Source organism: Anomaloglossus baeobatrachus, chromosome 1 (assembly GCF_048569485.1).
Source record: "Anomaloglossus baeobatrachus isolate aAnoBae1 chromosome 1, aAnoBae1.hap1, whole genome shotgun sequence".
In the NCBI taxonomy this organism is placed as follows: domain Eukaryota; kingdom Metazoa; phylum Chordata; class Amphibia; order Anura; family Aromobatidae; genus Anomaloglossus; species Anomaloglossus baeobatrachus.
In genome coordinates, this window is record NC_134353.1 from 417,198,798 (window position 1) to 417,219,782 (window position 20,985).

The window sequence follows — 20,985 nt, forward strand, 5'->3', positions numbered from 1 at the left end:
TGTGGTTTTAACTCATTATGTACCAGCATGGTAGAAACCCTTTCTTTCTATTGTTTAAGCTTGGAGTTGTGCGCCCCACATATTGAAGGCCACAATCACAAGCGAATACATATATAACATAACTGTTACATGTTAGATAGTCTTTAAATATCAATGTTTTCATCAGTAGTGTTAGATGTAATGGTTCTTGCTCCATTATTAATAATATTGCAACAGCAACAATTTTTTAGATAACACTTGTACACACTTGTACACACACACACACACACACACACACACACACACCTTTAATTTTTTTTGTAATAGATTTTTATTTGTTTTGACTAATTTTTTTAATTTACTGGGTGCTATAAAATTTTTGATGGTTATTCCCCTTCTAAAGAGGATTCCAGGATTTTGTGGTCATATTTTATTTAAAAGCGGGTCACGTTTAAGAAGGTACCAATATTTATTAAGAATGTTTTGTATTGTTTTATTGTTACTGTTGTATGTCGTTAAATTATATTTCCAAAAGGTTTCTATTTTTTTCTGCTATCATTATTAATATTCATTGTCTCATTTCTAACTTCTTCCCTTTCTAACTCAGATTTTTTAAAATTTACTAAACAAAACTCTAGATTTTTCCGTTTTTTCCAAATGCATCCTCAACTAACTTTTGTGGCTATTAAAACGGGCTTTTAGGATACTAGATTGGTTTATATAAACCTCTTTTTCCCTACAAATTTTTCTAAACCTTAAAAACTGGCTATAAGGAATGTTTTTTTCAGCTAGGGTGATGAGCACTCAAGAAGTCCAAATAGCCGTTAGTATCCACCCTTTTAAAATGTGTTTTTTGATTATTGTCCTTGTATGACTAATTTCTAGGTCTAAATATATCATTTTTTTCTTTGCTAATGGTTGATACAAATGAAATCCCCCATTCGTTATTTAACTTCTCAATAAGTTTCTGCGCCTCTTCCTCTGTACCTGTCCAAAAGATTATCAAGTCTATATAACGACGGTAAAGCAAATTTTTTTCTGCATAATAAGCATCATATAACAGTGATGAGGACTCGAATCGCCCCATAAATAAGTTTGCAAAACTTGGGGCGACCCGTGTCCCCATTGTGGTACCAAGGCGCTGTAGATAAAGTTTTTCTTGAAATTGGAATAGGTTATGTGTCAATATAAATTTTAAACCTTCAAGCACAAAGGTTTTGTTCTTCAGGCAGATTTTGATCAGATGAGAGATCATACTCTGCTGATTTCATTCCTTTGACATGATCAATATTTGAGTAAAGAGAATTAACATAAAGAATGATAAAATAATTATCTTTCCAATGTAGTCTTCTATTAATTGCGTAGAATCTTTTAGATACGACCGTAACTTTACTACAATTCCTTGTAAGAAAAGATCTATATAGTGTGACAAGTGACAGGTTAAAGAATCTATCCCTGATATAAAAATCGGGCAACCGGGGAGATGGGGGGGGGGGGGGTGATATTGGATCCTTGTGTATTTTAGGCAAATAGTGGAATAACCAAATGTCTCTATTTTTAAAACAGAAATGTAGTAATTTTTGCAAATGTATTAAAGAAAAACTGAAATATCACATGGTCATAAGTATTCAGACCCTTTGCTCACTCATTTTCAAGTCACATGCTGTCCATTTCCTTGTGATTCTCCTTGAGATGGTTCTACTCCATTAGAGTCCAGCTGTGTTTAATTAAACTGATGGAACTTGATTTGGAAAGGCACACACCTGTCTATATAAGACCTCACAGCTCATATTAGAACAAATGAGAATCATGAAGTCAATGGAATTGCCCAAGGAGCTCAGAGACAATTGTGGCAAGGCACAGATCTGGCCAAGGTTACAAAATAATTTCTACAGTACTCAAGGTTCCTAATAGCACAGTGTCCTCCATAATCCTTAAATGGAAGAAGTTTGGGACCACCAGAACTCTTCCTAGACCTGACCACCTAGACCTGACCGTCCAGCCAAACTGAGCAATCGTGCGAGAAGAGCCTTGGTGAGAGAGGCAAAGAAGAACCCCAAGAACACGGTGGCTGAGCTCCAGAGATTCAGTAGGGAGATGGGAGAAAGTTCCACAGAGTCAACTATCACTGCAGCCCTCCACCAGTCGGGCCCTTATCGCAGAGTGGCCAGATGGAAACCTCTCAGTGCAAGACATATGAAAGCCCGCATAGAGTTTGCAAAAAAACACATGAAGGACTCCCAGACTATGAGAAATAAGATTCTCTGGTATGATGAGATGAAGAGAGAACTTTTTGGTGATAATTCTAAGCGGTAAGTGTAGAGAAAACCAGGCACTGCTCATCACCTGCCCAATACAATCCCAACAGTGAAACATGGTGGTGGCAGCATCATGTTATGGGGGTGTTTTTCAGATTCAGGGACAGGACGACTGGTTGCAATTGAAGGAAAGATGAATGTGGCCAAGTACAGCGATATCCTGGAAGAAAACTTCTTTCAGAGTGCTCTGGGTTTCAAACTTGGCCGAAGCTTCACCTTTCAACAAGACAATGACCCTAAGCACACAGCTAAAATAAAGGAGTGGCTTCAGAAAAACTCTGTGACCATTCTTGAGTCCAGAGCCCTGAGCTAAACTCAACTGAGCATCTCTGGAGAGACCTGAAAATGTTTGTCCACCAACATGCACCATCCAACCTGATGGGACTGGAGATAATCTGCAAGGAAGAATGGCAGAGGATCCCCAAATCCAGGAAAAACTTGCATCATTCCAAAGACTCATGGCTGTATTAGCTCAAAAGGTGCTTCTACTCAATACTGAGCAAAGGGTCTGAATACTTATGACCATGTGATATTTCAGTTTTTTTTTAATACACTTCAAAAATTTCTAAATTAGTTTTTTTTTCTGTCAATATGGGGTGCAGAGTCTACATTAGTGAGATTTTTTTTTTTTTTTAAATTTACCACGTGCCTGCAATGAAACAAAGTGAAAAATTTAAAGGGGTCTGAATTGTTTGCATGGAGGTTAATGTTTTTTTTTCTCATGTTCTGTTAAAGTACTGGAATCAACAATAACCTGAGCACTTCTATAACACTGCAGTACTAAAATGCATTCAGTTTGGATTTCTAAGGCTATGTGCGCACTAGGCGTTTTTTTCACGCTGCGTTTTTATGTGCGTTTTTGTCTAAAAAACGCACCCGCGGCTAAAAAACGCGGCAAAAACGCATGCGTTTTTTCCGCGATTTGGTGCGTTTTTTGCTGCGTTTTTGCTCACTGCGTTTTTAATCAGTGCACAATGCCATTAAAGATTGTTGATGGAAAAAAAAAAAAAAAAAGGTCTGATGTCATTTCCTTCTTCAAAATGTTCATTGTATGCAGGAGAGCAGACAGCTGCAGAACTAGTGTATGCAGGAGAGCAGACAGCAGCTGCAGAACTACAAGTCTCAGCATCCTCCATTCACTAGTGTATGGAGAGCAGACAGCAGCTGCAGAACTACAAGTCTCAGCATCCTCCATTCACTAGTGTATGCAGGAGAGCAGACAGCAGCTGCAGAACTACAAGTCTCAGCATCCTCCATTCACTAGTGTATGCAGGAGAGCAGACAGCAGCTGCAGAACTACAAGTCTCAGCATCCTCCATTCACTAGTGTATGGAGGAGAGCAGACAGCAGCTGCAGAACTACAAGTCTCAGCATCCTCCATTCACTAGTGTATGCAGGAGAGCAGACAGCAGCTGCAGAACTACAAGGCTCAGCATCCTCCATCCAGGACTGTATGCAGTTTTTTGCCCAAAAAGAAAAAAAAATGACATGGGCTTCGCCATATTTTTGTATGCTAGCCGGGTACAGCAGGCAGGTACGGGCTGCCCCCAACCCCCAGCTGCCTATTTGTACCCGGCTGGGAACCAAAAATATAGAGAAGCCCTTTTTTTTTAATTATTTCATGAAATAATTAAAAAAAAAAAATGACGTGGGCTTCGCCTAATTTTTGAGTCCAGCCGGGTACAACTAGGCAGCTGGGGATTGGAATCCACAGTGCAGGGTACCCATGCTTTCTGGGCACCCCCACTGCGAATTGCAGTCCGCAGCCACCCCAGAAAATGGCGCTTTCATAGAAGCGCCATCTTCTGGCGCTGTATCCAACTCTTCTAGCTGCCCTGGTGACGGGTGGCTAGCTAGGTAATAATGGAGTTAGGGCTAGCTGTATATTATCAGCTAGCCCTAAGCCCGAAATTCATGGTGTCACGCCAATATTAGACATGGCCACCATGAATTTCTAGTAATGATAAAAAAAAAAACACAACACAGAGAAAAATATTTTTATTAGAAATAAAACACAACACAATTAGTGACTCCATCTTTATTGAAATAAACCCCCCTCCGCAGTATTCCTGGGTCAGGGTCCCGCGCCGTCCAATCAGGATCCAATATCATCTGATCGGTTTGCTGGAAGGCAAAGCGATCAGATGATGTGTCAGGATCTAGGGGCTGAAGCACATCACACATCAGCTGATTGTATAAAAGCCGGTTATACAATCAGCTGATGCATCATTAGAAAAAAAAAAAAAAAATACATACTCACTTATGTGCTGTGGTGATTACCGGCAGCTCCTGGAGCGATCGATTGGACAGGAGTCTGATCCTATACGATCGCTGCCGGAGCTGCCGGTAATCAGCTGATGAAGTCTCCTGACGGCAGGATCAGCTGATAGCCGGCCGGGCAGGAAAAAGCCGGCGTGACTACGATCAGCTGATGCGTCAGGTGACTGCATCAGGTGATCCCTCGCCAGGTCCTGCAAGCAAGGTCCTGCCGGCCGGGGAGACTGCACACAGCCAGAGCGGCGGTACCGGGAGGAGATGGGAGCGGGCATGGCACCGGGACCCTGCGGACAGGTGAGTATATGACATTTTTTTTTTTCTACTGTTCACTTTGTTTTTCGCCGCTGCCTCCACCTCCCGCCCAGACATGGCGCCGCACGGAGCTGACATGCACAGGACGGGAGGTGGAAGCAGCGGTGACGGTACCGGGAGGATTCCTGCTTCTGTGTTTACCAACAGAAGGAATCCTCTTCCTGTACACGTCACTGTAGTGCCCACCCCTTGCGTGTATAGCTGCGTTTTTAGTCATAGAAACGCGGCTATATGCGTTATTCATTGCATTTTTAACATCTCATTGAATTCAATGAGTGAAAAACGCAGTGGAAAACGCAGAAATAATTGACATGCTGCGTTTTTGTGGTCACCACAAAAACGCAGCTAAAAAAAAAACGCTGTGTGAGGACAGCACTTCTGAAAACCCATTGACATTGCTGGGGAAGCAATGTCACTGCGTTTTCAGCACAAAAACGCGGTAAAAAACGCCGCTAAAAACGCGGCAAAAACGCCTAGTGCGCACATAGCCTAAAGGTGGTGTCACACAGCGACGACGATAACGACATCGCTGCTAAGTCGCCATTTTCTGTGACGTAGCAACGACCTCAACAGCGACGTCGCTGTGTGTGACACATAACGATCAGACCCCTGCGGAGAAATCGCTGTTCGCTCCTGAATATTCCAGGTCATTTTTTGATCGCTGCTATCCCGCTGCGCCATGATGATAAGATCAGCATCCTTGTGTTTGACACCGAAGCAGCGACGGTCGCGACGACGCTGAAGGCAGTGACGTAGGACTGAAGGCAGGACAAGGGCGTGTTTTTGAGGTGTATTTTGCAACGCCCCTACGACTCCGATTGGTGGTTACAACAGCGTTCCGATTGGGTACCTTGCCGAAGGCGTTACAGTGATTTCATTCTTTAAGTTCCATTCTTTGTTCCACATAGTAGATTCTTTGTCTGGTGTCGCTAGTGTGTCGTTCTTTGTGGATCTGAATGAAATTAAATAGAATGAATGAAAGCACTACTGTGTCTTCCTTTGTTTGGCACGGTCACCCAATCAGGCGCCACTGTAGTGATCACCAATCTGAATAGAGGGGAGTGAAAAAAGGCAACACAAAGGCGCTGTAGCAATCACCAATCGGAACAGAGGGGCGTGAAAAGAGGCAACGCAAAACATGTCTAGGGGTAAACACCACTCCTCTATCAAGGTCTGAGTCGTCGCACAGCGACGCGTGTGACAGCGCACAACGACCGTCGAGGTCGCTATGATCGCTGCTCCGTCACTACTTAAAATGACAGCTGCATGTTTTGCTGCGGGATTCCCGCAGCAAAAACAATTGCATGTCAATTCTTTTCCGCACATCGCTGCGGGATTTCACTCCATTGACTCCAATGTAATCGTGAAATCCCGCAGGGAATAACGCAAGCAGCAAATTCTGTACGGTTCACTGCATTTTCCTGCGTTATTCCCTGCGGTATTTCGCGGTTTACCTCCGGTAATGTACATCGCTTGTCTGCGGTTTTGCAGGGAAGTGATGTCATTACAGGAAGAGGAAGCAAAGCAGAGAGTAAACACACACAGATCACACACACACACACACACACACACACACACACACACATCACAGACATAGAACACAGACACAGACACATAGAAAGCAAACGGAAATATAGAAAACAAAGAACGTGGGCTCCGCTGTATATTTACCTTCCAGCCGTGGTAAGCACACAGCGGCGGCCCGGTATTCTCAGGCTGGGGAGGGAGAGGGGCAGGGTTAATGTCCCTCGCCTCACTCCCACCTCCCGCAGCCGAGAATATCAGCCGCAGCTGCCCCGGGACTGTCGCATCCATTATGCGGCAGCACCGGCGTGTCCCCGGCTCTTCCTGCCGCCGTGTAGCAGTGGCGGTAAGGGTAATACAAGGGGTTAATGGTGGCGGATCGCCGCCATTAACTCCAGGCTTGATCATGGCAGCGTCTATGTGAAAGCTGACATGATCAACCCGTAAGTAAAGTGAATAAAACACACAGAAAAATACTTTATTTTAAATAAAACAAACAAGCCTCGTTAACCGTTTTATTAACCCCTCCCGAAACAAAGCTCCGGCGTAATCCACAGCTCCGGCGTCCTGCGCTGCTTACATCCAGCCGCGACTGTCACAGACACAGCGCTGAATGAATGCAGCAGACAGCAGAGGTAATTACCGGTCATTTCCCACGGCCGGTAATGTGAACTCACTGCCGACCATGGGAAATGCAGCGATCTGTCCTCTATCTGTCTATTTATCTATCCCTCTATCTATTTTTCTGTCTCTATCTATGTCAGAGTGAAATGACTTTTTTTTTTTTTTTTCAATGTGCTTTATTGCATTGAATGCAATAAAGCACATCCCAACCCGCACGCGGCAAAACCGCGAACAATACCGCGGTAAAACCGTAAGCGGTTTTCGCGTGCGGTTTGCCGCGGTTTTTTTACCGCGGGTGCGGTAATCTTTGAATACCTGCGGAATTTTCTTGAGAAAATTCCATTTTCCATTGACAACCCATCAGCACTCCACAACAAATGGACTAAGTGTGCACATCTGTAAATGTGAAGTGGATTAAACACTCAGTGGCACACATTCACAAACCTGTATTTTACGATCCATGTACCGCCCTGTGAATTCAGCTTTAAAGAGGACCTATTAGGTAATACAATATCCTGGAGATTGGTGGGGCCAGAGTCCTCACCAGTCACTCAACAAGCAGAAGTGTTTTGCCATCTGTTCACACAGGGCTTTTTTGGTAAGGTTTTTATTGCGTTTTTTAGCTGCAGATTTGCCTTAGTTTTATGCAAATCCATGCTAATAAAAAGCTGTTTTTTTTTTTTTTTTACAGTCCCAGCAAAGTCTGATATTTCTGAAATCTCATGCACACAAACATACACATCAGGTTTTTTTCCTCACTGTTTTGTCAAATACCTGCGTATTTGGTCAGGTTTTTAAAGAATGAGCATGTCAATTCTTTGCTGCAGTTTTTCATTGATACAACCCATTACACCGTGTCGGGTGATCCCGATCCGAGACTCGCCGAGTTATACACAAGTGTGACTCTGGCCTAAAGCTGCCACTCACTATGTACTGACAGGTGAATGAAGCCATGCCTCTATGACTGAAAGCTGGAGGATGCTGTGAGGAATAAAGTTACTTTCCTCCTGGTAGCCAGGATTTTAGTTTTAAAGCCCTAATATTCACTTGAAGAATAATCTTATACCTGCAGACTAACCCCTTCACGACCGGCCGATTCTGCGGCTTCCGGTTTTTTTCTTCAGCACACTTCTTCCAAAAGCCATAACTTTTTTTTACCGTCAATACACACGTGAGGGCTCGTTTTTTTGCGGAACGAGTTTTACTTTTGAATGAAATCATGAGTTTTACCTTATAGTGTAATGGAAAACTGCAAAAAAAAAAATCCAAAATGCGGAGAAATTGTAAAAAAAAGTGTGATTGCGCAATTGTTTTTGAGATTTTATTCACGGTGTTCACTATATGGTAAATATGGTAAAACTGATGTGTCTGTATGATGCCTGGGGTCGGTAAGAGTTCGTAGACACCAAACATGTATAGGTTTACTTTCATCTAAGGGGTTGTCCAAACAAATGGCGCATGTTTTCCGCCATTTTCCGCAACCCGTAGCGTTTTCATTTTTCAGGATCTATGGCTCAGCGACGGCTTATTTTTTGCGTCTCGAGCATACTTTATAACTGTACCAATTTTGCGCAGATGCTACGCTTTGATCGCCTGTTATTGCATTTTGCACATAATTTGTGGCGACCAAAACACAATTTTGGCGTTTGGAATTTTTGTTGCTACGCCGTTTACCGATCAGATTAAATGATTTTATATTTTGACAGAACGGGCATTACTGAATGCGGCAATACCAAATGTGTATATTTTTTATCCCTTTAATTTTTTAATGGGGCAAAAAGGGGGGGGGGGGGTGGGAGTGATTTGAACTTTTAGGTTCTTTTTTTTTTTTTTTTTAATTTTTCAAAACCTTTCTTTGTACTAGTCCCTTTAGTGGGCTAGAAGGATCACCAGTCTGATCGCTTGTTCCTTTCTCATGATCAGAGCAACACTGCTCAGATCGGGAGAAAAGCTCATCTCTTATAATAAGCAGTACTTGGCTGCTGGTTACAGGACCTGAGTCAGGTGAGCTACAGGAGTCATCGCATGACCCTGTGCTACCATGACAACCATCGGATCCACGTGACATTTGGTGTCGGCCTGTAAGTAAAGTTTTAGCGCAACCGTGTTTAAAATGGCGCCATCACACATTGACAATGCTATTTAAGGAGTTAAAAGGCACGGGTGGAACGGGATTCCACTCGTGCCTGGCAGGCACATATGTCAGCTGGTCAAATCAGCTGACGTGCGCTGATTGCCGCAGGCTGCTTGCAGCAGCCCATGAGGATTAACATTATGACCGCTAGGACAAAATATTACCGCCTGCAGTCGTTAAGGGGTTAATAGCATTTGGGGACATGACAAGTTCCCTTTTAAAATAACTTTCTATAAGCAGACGATGCTTTGTAGGAGGGCACACCGGTACAAATGATCTATAGTCAGGCCTAGTGCCAAAAACTGGCCATTCACAGAAACCAGAAAGAACTGAGGAAGGGTTGGAAAAGAAAGACTTAACTTCTAGGGCGGCACGGTGGCTCAGTGGTTAGCACTGCAGCCTTGCAGCGCTGGGGTCCTGGGTTCAAATCCTACCAAGGACACCATCTGCAAGGAGTTTGTATGTTCTCCCAGTGTTTGCGTGGGTTTCCTCCGGGTACTCCGGTTTCCTCCCACAGTCCAAAGACATACAGATAGGGACTCTAGATTGTGAGCCCCAATGGGGACAGTGTTGCCAATGTATGTAAAGCGCTGTGGAATTAATAGCGCTATATAAATGAATAAAATTATTATTAATTAACTTCTCCCTGTTTCATTGTGAATTGAATAAACATTGCTGTATTACTATAAAAATGTAAGTGAAAAAAAAAAAAGTATACCCAGGTCCCTCCGCTGCAAGGTTTTTCTTTTTCCTCTTTGAGCATACACATATGCATCTTTTGCAATAGTTTCAATGAATAATTCCTGTAAAACAAAACAGAATAATTTACATACTGTATTTTATAACCATCCTTGTGGGGATGGGTAAAAAAAAAATAAAATGTATAAAGTGCAGGTGATGTGCTCCTCCAAGCCCGCAGGAAGAAGCTGGGTGAAACGCGGGTCAAGGTGGAGGGAATATCACCTCCACTTATACTCCTCATGCTCCATGAATAGTGTGAGTACTTTATTTTTATTGGTATCCCCATTGGGATGTGTCCAGGTCATTGATTACCTTCTCATTTGTACAATCTTTTTACTGTTTTTATTATATTGTCATTCAATAAAGATTTTTGCATCTATTCTTTTTCGTGTATACTTCATTCATACTTTTCGTTCTATAGATTGAATATGATTTTGTATGCCCTTCATGACCACTCACAAATGTGGGCAAAGATGATGTCACACAGGTATCATGTATGGTGCGGATAAACCAGCGCTGGAAATGCAGATCGACTCTTCTCCACAGTGTATATCAACACATTATCTGCACGTTAGTTTTATTTTTCTTTAGCCATGCAGAAAAGATCCATTCTATTAATCCTCATGTGAGCACAAGCTTTCCCTAACCTGATAAAAGATAATCTCAGTCCCTCCTGCTCAGCATTAATTCACACACAGAGAATGCAGCAGCCACTTAGGCTATGCCCGCACGCTGCGTTCTTGATTTGACAAAAAAAAAACAAAAAAAAAAAAAGATTTTTGTGTACTCACCGTAAAATCGTTTTCTCTTAGCCATCATTGGGGGACACAGGACCATGGACCAAGGGTGTTATGCTGCTTATCCATAGGAGGACACTTAGTAGATGCAAAGATGTTAGCTCCTCCCCTGCAGTATACACCCCCTGGCCCAGCCAGGCTGCTTCAGTTTTAGTACACAAGCAGTAGGAGAACAAGTAACAAAAAACTTGAGTGAATACTCATAACAAAATAGTACTGAGAGAGAAAAAAAGCTAAGGCCCAACAGGGCAACAGGGTGGGTGCTGTGTCCCCCAATGATGGCTAAGAGAAAACGATTTTACGGTGAGTACACAAAAATCTGTTTTTCTCTGACGCCTCATTGGGGGACACAGGACCATGGGACGTCCTAAAGCAGTCCCTGGGTGGGTAAACAAACAACGCAACCAAGGACTAGGAGCCAGTCCCAGATAGCCAGGAGCGCCTACTGAGATAGGTGCTCCACTATCGTTTGCAGAATTTTCCTACCTAGGTTCGCCTCAGCCGAAGCCTGGGTATGGACTCGGTAATGCTTTGAAACAGTAAGCAGGCTAGACCAGGTCGCATCATTATACCCCTGTTCCACTGAAGCCTGATACCTAATGGTTCAAGAGGCGCCAACTGCTCGCGTGGAATGAGTCCGCAGCCCACTAGGAATGGGCTTGAGTTGCAAGTGGTAGACCTCCTGGATCGCAGAGCAAATCAGCGTTGCCTATGAAGCTGCCTGTCCTTTCAGGAACGACGAACAAGGAGTCCATGTTCCTAAAGGGACTGTCCTGGATACGTAATATCGGAGAGCCCTCACAAGGTCTAGAAAATGTACAGACCTATCCTCCCTATGGACTAGGTGAGGACAAAAGGAAGGCAGAACAATGTCCTCGTTCAAATGAAACAGGGAAGTAACCTTCGGAAGAAAATCTGGAAGGGGACGTAGAACCACCTTGTCCTAATGAAAGATCAGAAAGGGTTCGAGGCAAGAGAGCACTGCCAGTTCCAAAACTTGTCTGATGGACGTAATTGCCACTAAGAATGTTACCTTCCAGGAGAGAAGAGCAAGAGAAGATTCCTTAAGAGGTTCAAAGGGGGACCTCTGGAGACCGTCCAAAATGAGATTGAGGTCCCATGGGTCCAGCGGCCGTTTGTACAGGGGAACTAGATGGGAAACACCCTGGAGGAAAGTCTTGACTTGCGGATTGCAAGCTAGGCGGTATTGATAGAATATTGAGAGAGATGAAACCTGCCCCTTTAGAGAGCTGAGAGCCAACCCCTTTTGCAACCTGACTGCAAAAAAAAAAATCAAGAATTCTGGTTATCGCCAGAGGCATAGGTTGGACATTAGATTCCCTGCACCGGAAAAGGAAAGTTTTCCACGTACGGTGGTAAATATGGGATGAAGGCCGACTTTCGGGCACTGATCATGGTGATGACGACCGCGGGAGAGAATCTCGCTCTTGTTAAAGTGCAGGTTTCAATGGCCAGGCCGTCAGCTTCAGGGCTCTGAAGTTCTAATGGGAAATGGGCCCTTGGGTCAGCAGGTCTGGGATGCTTAAGAGGCGCCATGAGCAATTGTACTAATTCGGCATCCCAGGCGCGCCTGAGCCAGTCCGGTGCTATTAGTATCACCGGGACTCCTTCTGCCTTAATCTTCCTGATTACCCGCGGCAGCAGGGGCAGAGGCAAAAAAAACATGTAAGGTAGACGGAAGCGACTTCAGGAAGAGACTAGAGCATCTGCGCCAATGGACTGTGGATCACGTGACCTGGCTAAGAACGCGGGTACCTTTGTGTTCAACCTTGAGGCCATTAGATCCACGTCTGGTGTACCCCAGCGAGTGCAGATGTGTGGGAACACTTCTGGGTGGAGAAACCACTCTCCGGTGGCCAGGCCTTGGCGACGTAGAAGGTCCGCCGCCCAGTTTTCTACTCCTGGTATGTGTACCGCTGAAAACACAGACCCCGTCAATTCGGCCTAGGTGAGGATCTTAAGGACCTCGAGATAAGCTGTTTTCATGCTGGTACCTCCCTGCCGATTGACAAAGGCCACAGCTGTTGCACTGTCCAATTGGACACAAATCAATCGACCTGCTAGCAGATGGTGGGGGGGGGGACGACCGGAGCGCTAGAAAGATCGCGCAGAATTTCAGGATGATTTCTGGGAAGGGAAGACTCCTGGGGCGTCAAACATCCCCAAGCAGTGTGGAGCCAGTACGCTGCGCCACAGCCTAAGAAGCTGGCGTCCGTGGTCAGGAGTAGCCAGTCCACTTGGGAGAGAAAATATCACTCTCGATATGGAAGAGGGCTGAAGCCACCAGCAAAGCGCATACCTGACTGAAGGCGTCAGGTGAATAGTTCGTCCAGGAAAAAAGGGTCTCTTGTCCCAGGCAGCTAGAAGTGCAAGCTGCAGTGGGTGGTGGTGTGTCTAAGCGAGCGGCACCGCCTCTATAGCCACCGCTATCCTACCTAGCACTCTCATACTGAATCGTATGGAGCAAGAGGAGTACGTAGAAGGCAGTGTACCGCTTGTTGTAGAGAGGTCGCCTTGTCTTGAGCGAGAAATATCAAGCCCCGAAAGGTGTCCAGGGACATGCCCAGGGAGGTGACGGAGTTTGACAGGACCGGGGATGGTTTGACTGGAGTCAGAAGCCATCCTAAGCGGGATAGGGTGCCCACAGAGATCTGCACGCTGGTTGAGCCCTTGATGAGGAGGTCATCCAAGCAAGGCAGAACAGCCACTCTCCTGGCGTGAAGGGCACTCATGGCGGCCGCCATGACCTTTGTGAAGACCCTTGGTGCTGTGGCAGGTCCAAGGGTAGAGCTACAAATGAAAAGAAAAATAAAAAGATGTCCTGAACCGCAAAGCGGAGGAACTTTGGGTGAGCTGGGGTGATGGGTATGTGCAGGTACACGCCCCTGATAGTTATGGAGGCAAGGAATTCTCCTTCGACCATAGAGGTAATAATGGACCATAGGAACTCCATTCTGAATCTCCTTACGTGCACATGTTTGCTCAGGTGTTAGAGGTCCAGGATGGGTCGAACTGACTCGTCCTTTTTTGGGGACCACAAGAGGATGGAATAGAAGGCCTTAAACCTCTCACCGTCCAAAGCAGGTACTATCCCCCCCGCCGTTTGGAGGGAGTGGATTGCTGAGGAGAAGGCCTAGCGATGTTTTGGAGCCTTTGGGGGGTTTGAGAGACAAGACCAACCGGGGATCGGGTCCGGAATTCAATGTGGTAACCGGAAGACACAGGGTCTCGCACCCATTTGTGGTCTGAGGCGGCAGCCCAGATGGAGGAGGACAAGACTCCTCGGTCTTTGTCTAGACTGACAGGACGAGGTGGACTTGGGGAGGGCTGAGAAGGTCTGGTCCTGCGTGTCTAGTAGAAAACATCCTGGGCTAGAGTTGAGGGAGGGAGGTACTCTTTTCCTCCCGTGGCGTCAGAAAAAAAGAGCCGGTCCAGACGATCACCAAATCATTGGTCTGGAAAAGAGTACTGTGAGAGTCTTCTTAGGGACAGAGTCCGCTCTCCATTATCGGAACCAGAGGGCCTTACGGATGGCTATGGTATTTGAGGCGGCAAAAACTGCACAGGTAGCAGCGTCGAGGGAGGCCTGCATGAGGTACTCCGTAGCCGCAGCAATGCAAACTGTTACTTCTGTGAGGGTCTGAGGAAAACTGGTATTCCTGGTGCCTGTGCGACCCACACGGAAGGAGAGAGGGACCCGCGGTCTCAAGGCGGAGCGATCGAGCTGCTCCACTTGTCTGTCAAGTCCTTGAAGGAGGGTCCATCAAGTAAATGACAGGAGGGTCTTTCAGGCAGGCAAGAGGCCGGAAGGAGGGGGGGGGGGTAGCCGTTAGAGACAGCTAAGCCAAAGGGGTACTGGGACTCCATAAGATTACTGATACTGAAGTGCCGGCAAAATTTTTTTTTTTTTTTGAGGTTTCTTCACCCTTTTAAAAGGAGACCGCATGGTCAGTAGTAGTGGATGGGAGATCTTCCACATGCAGAGTTTGGTTGATTGCTGCAATAAGGGAGTCCATCGCAGCTTGATCGCTCGGGGAGGTTGAAACCAAGGAATCATCCTGGTACAAACATCATTCCCCTTCCTCTGGCTCCTCAGAGACCGCGGAACATGTGGGAGAACCCCATCTGTGTACCATGCCCTTTTTCTGATGTGCAACCAGTGAAGCAGAGGGCTGATTCTTATCAGAAGGACCCTCAATAGAGGTGTCATCAGGCTGCGTTCTGTCCAGGGGCCCCGAGGGGTGTAGGACGATGTTGCATAGGCAGCACCAGGTTCTGGGAACTGTGCCCATTCCGGGAGACTGGGAGCCATAGGCTCTGGGCTGGCAGCGGTTGCTGCGGTGGTGGCGGGGGGGAAGCTACAAGGGCACCGGGCTCACAGAAGGAAGAGGTACTATCATCCCCTAGTAGCTCAGCGTGGCAGGTAGTGCAGGCTGAATAATAGGCTGTACATTAGAAATCTTATAGTTGTTGCTGTAGTTGTGCAGTGCATAAAACATGTGACTGCAGCCCAAGGCTGAAGAGCCACAAACTGATTGTAACGAGGGAGCAATGCTCTGCAGAGCTAATGTGAGAAAACAAGTGAGGATATAACTCACCCAGAACACTGATGACCCCTTCCCCCCCCACCTCCTGCGTCCCAGTTCCTGTGGGAAGGAGGAAGCCATGTCTGAGAGACACCCACAGGCTCTGATCACAACTAGAGAGAGCGATGCTCTACAAAGCTCGTGTGGAGAGCTACACACGCTTTCGTGAGGGGGCGTGGCTTATCGTGGGTCGGAGGGGGCGGGGCTTAGCTCCGACAAAACTGTCGACATGAGGAAATATAAAATAAAATGGTGGGAAGGGACTCCCCTTCCCCTCTCCAGCCCTGCACAACAACGGTGGACAGAAAAAAAACTCCATAAGTGTACAGCAGCTGCGGGTGCACTGAGTCCTGGGAGATCTCCCCCTCCTCCCGCCACCGGTGCAATGCTATGCAGGAGTCTGCAATCATCCCATGTGAATTTCTTCAGAGGTTCGTCAGGGAAAAATTCCTGTCAGGGAAAAATTCCTGTCAGGGAAAAATTCCTGTCAGGGAGGATCTCACCTCAGCTCCAGTGTGGAGATTCTGACGCCTGCTATGCCTGGTCACACTGGTGCAGAGCGTGTATCAACTCAGAGCCTGCCAGAGGGACTGAGGAAATTTGTGATCTGCCCTGGGCTCTGGAAAATCGGTGCTATAAGACCCGTCGTCCAGTGATTAACAGCCCAGGATCCAGCGTCGCAGGAGGGGGTACGGGGAGGCGACACTCCGCGTTCCCGCCTGTTGATGGTTTTGGGAAATCGGTCCCCGAAGGAAACCGTCGCCCTCTAAAAACAAAAAATTCTTGCTGCAGTAGTCTGCAGAGATGTGCCTCCTATAGACACTAAGGCTAAGTTCACATTTCAGCTAAAATCTATCAGTCACAATCCGCTGCTCTTGTAAACAACGGAATCCGTTTAGCGGATTCCGCTGCTCCCATAGACTTGTATGAGCAGCGGATTGTGACTGATGATGCTGCGTTGCACCCTCCGCCCGACTGATCAGTCGTGGAACGACTGACCGCCGGGCGGGGGGAACGCAGCATGTAACGTTTTTTGAGCAGCGAGATCCGTCGGATTTCGCTGCGCATGCTCTCTGGCTCCCTGCACACGTCACCAGCTTTGGTTGGTTACCCGATATTTACCCTGGTTACGGTGCAAGGAGCCAGCGCTAAGCGGTGTAGGCCCGTAACCAAGGTAAATATCGGGTAACCAAGGTAAACATCGGGTGCTTTGCTGTTACCCGATATTTAGGCTGGTTACGTGTGCAGGGAGGCCGACACTTCCCCGCTCGGCCCCGCCCCCTCCCGCACTCCGCATATGTACACACACACACACACCTGTCCCCAGCCATGCAGACAAGCACTGCCACTGACACCCTCGTCTGGCCCCGCCCCCCGCTCGGCTCCGCCCCCTCCCGCACTTTGCATGTGCACACACACACACACATACATACATACATACATGCACATACACACACTCACTCACACATACACTCGCCTGTCCCCAGCCATGCAGACCGCAGCACTTCCACTGACATCCTCAGCGCCTGGCCCCGCCCCCCGCTCGGCTCCGCCCCCTCCCGCATTCAGCATGTGTGTATACACACTCTCACACACACACACACACACACACACGTCCTGCAGTCCCTGCGGCACTGACGTCCTCAGTGCCACGGCCCCGCTCGGCTCCCCTCCCCCCCGAACTCCGCCCCCCGCACACAACGGAATCCGACAAAGAATTCTGCTCTTTGTCATCCGTTGTACAGCGTTGAACAGCGCATCAGTCACATGCGTCAAGCGACGCATGTGACTGATACAAAACAACGGAAATGTGAACTTAGCCTAAGCTAAAACTGAAGCAGCCTGGCTGGGCAAGGGGGTGTATACTGCAGGGGAGGAGCTAACATCTTTGCATCTACTTAGTGTCCTCCTATGGATAAGCAGCATAACACCCATGGTCCTGTGTCCCCCAATGAGGCGTCAGAGAAAAATGCATCCTCTGGCAGACTGACAACTAACAAGAGCAAATGACAAAAAAAGCATCCAAAATTAAATGCGTTTTGCATGCGCTATGGATGCATTTTTGACGGTGCGGTCCCAGGCGATTCATCTGTGCTACATTCCTGTTCCATAACTGCACCACCGTAGAGCATGACTGCCTGCTGACAGAGAGCCGAGCGATGAGAATGAACTCCGATAATCATTGTCATCGTGCTGCTATCTCTCTATGTGATGTGATGTCATAACCTCGGATGAACCTCTTAGGTCAGTGCCAGGACACAGGCAGTAGTGCGGGGTCCACAGCTGTGACGTCAGAGCTTCACCCGAGTTCACTGTCATCGCACGGCTCTGTTGAGCAGGGGAGAGAGATATTTTTGTTGCGTTTTCAGCTCATTAATTTCAATGGCCGTAAAATGCAACCAAAACGCAATGAAGTGACATGCTGCTTTTTTAGGCAACGATTTTGACAAATATTTGACAAAAAAACCTGTCTAAAAGTAAAAAAAAAAAAAAAAGCAATGTGCACATGGAAATTTTGACCTCAGACTTTGCTGAGGAAGCACAACGTATGCATTTTGTCAATTACACGGTGCAGCCAAAGCAGGAAAAAATGCAACGTGCGGACACAGCCTTAGGTATTTGAGTGAGAGGAGCACAGCGCTTATGAATGCTCTATCCTATGATTTACCCGCAGAGTCCTCCATTACGCTCCTGCGCACTTCTCTCTGCCCTGCATCAAAGTACTGTAGTGCGGGTGCGCAGGCGGTCTTTGACTTTCCCAACATTTGCATATTACAGTACTTTGCTCTGGCCTCAGCAGGGCAGAGAGAAGTGCGCATACGCAGGAGCACAATGGAGCACTGTGTATGATGCGGGACAAGGGATTTTATATACAGTATTCTAGAATGTTGCATATAAGGGCTCACTGGTGGTGGCTTCAGCTCATAGGAGACAATCTGGTAACAGAATCCCGTAAAGTAGTTAAAGGGAACCTGTCAGGTCCCCTCTGCCCTCTAACTCAGCAGCATTCATACCTGCATGCCCAAATTCCCTGCCTAACCACATACTTATAAGCCTCGCTGTCCCTATGCTAATTAGGTCTGATTAGTTACAGGGCCGTTAGTTTCCACACAATCCGCTCTTTTTCCATGTACCGTATTTCTCGGACTATAAGACACACCGGACCATAAGACACACCCTGGTTTTACAGGAGGAAAAAAGGAAAATAAAATTTTAAGCAAAAAATGTGCTCATGACACACTGTTATGGGGCGAGGATCTGCTGCTGACACTGTTATGGGGGTAATCTCCCCAAATTCTCTAACTATATACCCCGATCCTGCTATATGGCCGCATCCTTCTATATACCCCATTCTGGCATATGGCTGCATTCCGCTATATACCCCCATCCTGGTATGTGCTCCCATCCATCCTGCTATATACCCCCATCCATCCTGCTATATACCCCCATCCATCCTGCTATATGTCCTGCATCCTGTGACACAAAAAAAAAAAAAAAAAATAAACGTTCATATCACCTTTCCTCACTTCACGCAGCATCACTCCTCATGTCTGTGTTGGCAGCAGCGCCGCTAACTTGTGTGGAGCCGTCCACGATCCCTGCAGCATCACTGGCCCTCCTGCCTGTGCCGGCCGTGTGTGGACACGTGCGCACAGGGATGACATCATTGCTGTGCGCACCGCTAGTCTCCACACAGCGCGGCCGGCAGACAGGAGAGATCGCAGTGCTGCAGGGATCGTGGCCGGTGAGTGTACCGATTCACTGCTCCCCGCGCTGATTATGTGCGGGGGGCAGTGAATAAAGCCGCACATGATCACTCCAGGCTGTAGTTGCTAGGAGTGATCATGCGGAATGGCTGTTTAGTATGCCCACATCCCCTGCCCATCATCCTGCCCACCTGTCAGCGCTGAGATGGGTGGGAGGATGGGCGTGCATATGAAATGAGCAGGCCCATGTGGTCACGGCAGGCTCTGCAGCTCATGCCCCTGATGACCCACTCCATTGCAGCACCCTCATTCCTCGCAGCCATGCCCTACATTCAGACTATAAGATGCACCCCCCACTTTCCCCCCAACATTTTGGGGGGGGGGAGAGAAAAACAAGTGCGTCTTATAGTCCGAAAAATATGGTAATCACCCCCTGTCGGCGTGATTACATGACTTGCACTAGCCAGCGTTATTGCCAGCTCATGGAGATCTTGTGCCTACGTGCAGCTCATTTCGGACATATCATGCCAGGAAGTGCAGAAGACATGCATGTTAGGCTCGTTTCACATGAGCGGTATTTTGCTGGAAAGCCGGCACTAATGCGTTTCAGCTCCATTTATTTACAATGGAATCACGTCAAGATGCGGTCACGTACGTAGCACATGACTGCATGTGACCACATCTTGCCGCGACTCTATAGGAAATTAATGGAGCTGAAACGCGTTTGTGCCGGATCCGCTGATGTGAAGCGAGCCTTAGGCTGCTTTCACACCTCCGGTTTCTGCAATGCAGCACAATCTGGCACTTTGCAGGAAAATCGCAACCGTTTTTTTTGCTGCCGGTTGCGATTTTCCTGCATAGACTTTAATTAGTGCCGCATTGTGCCGCATGGCCTTGCGTTCCATCCGGTTTTTGCCGCATGCGGCAGATTTAGCCGATGCGGCAGCCGGATGGAACGTTGCCTGGCACGTTTTTTCGTGCGGCAAAAAAAAACGCATCGCGCCGCATCCGCATCACGACACTTCCATGAGCTGCCAATGGCACCGGCTAGTGGAAATCATGTTATCACACGGAAAAGGGCCTGGACCTACAGCCCTGCGGCTAAGCACAGCCCTAATTAGCTCAGGGACAGCGAGGTTTAGAAGGCTTCTTCAGCATTGGGATTAGTGCATAGCAGTACACAGGGCTGGCTCGGGAGGGAGTGTGGCCCCTATCAGTGCTGCTGGAGGCACCGGACACTTAACAGCCACCACAAGCCGCCGGGGAGTCACCGCATCAGACTGTACACGGCGCAATGGCCCACACAGGGAAATGCACTGATCAGAGCCGTCTCCGGGGCTCGGCCTGCACTGCAGCCGTCACCGCCTCTCACCGTGGCCTTGCTGATGGCGAACACCGCCTCCTGACTGGCCAGAGACACGTCCGGGTCCGACTTCATCAGAGACTTCACCCGAGACATGGGAAGCTTGGCAAGCTTCTGCGGGGCCACGGGCTGTGCCGGCGGCGGGGCCGTGCTCTCCGGGGGCTTCCCCTCACCAGCCTCCGGCTGAGCAGCGCTGCCCGCGATCACCCCCTCCACAGCGGCCATGGGGAGAAAAGCCCAGCACAGAGCACACGCGACGCGGGAAAGTGTCACGTGATCATATGTTAGTAATGACGCTTCCCTATTGGTGAGACTGACATACGGCTCCTGAGCCAGTGCTGCACTCGTCAGGTACAGCTCGGCTGAATCTATGACAGCAGCACTCTAGCCCGCTCACTAGAGAGGACACTGGAATGTATGGGCTCCTGGTGATATATATCAGTGAGGACAGCAGTATGTATGGGCTCCTGGTGATATATATTAGTGAGGACAGCAGAATGTATGGGCTCCTGGTGGTATATATCAGTGAGGACAGCAGAATGTATGGGCTCCTGGTGATATATATCAGTGAGGACAGCAGTATGTATGGGCTCCTGGTGATA

General features: G+C 47.6%; 1 protein-coding gene across 1 annotated transcript in view; it reads right to left on the reverse strand.

Moving 5' to 3' along the window:
• The window catches only part of POLE4 (DNA polymerase epsilon 4, accessory subunit), a 35,305-nt gene extending 14,655 nt beyond the window's left edge, over positions 1–20,650 (reverse strand). The window contains exons 1-2 of the mRNA XM_075352598.1: positions 20,393–20,650; positions 9,887–9,971 (exon numbers count right to left, since the gene is read on the reverse strand). Of these exons, the coding sequence (XP_075208713.1) occupies positions 9,887–9,971; positions 20,393–20,608 (301 nt within the window). The 5' untranslated portion in view covers positions 20,609–20,650. The remainder of the gene's footprint in view (positions 1–9,886; positions 9,972–20,392) is intronic.
• Between the last annotated feature and the right edge of the window lie 335 nt (positions 20,651–20,985).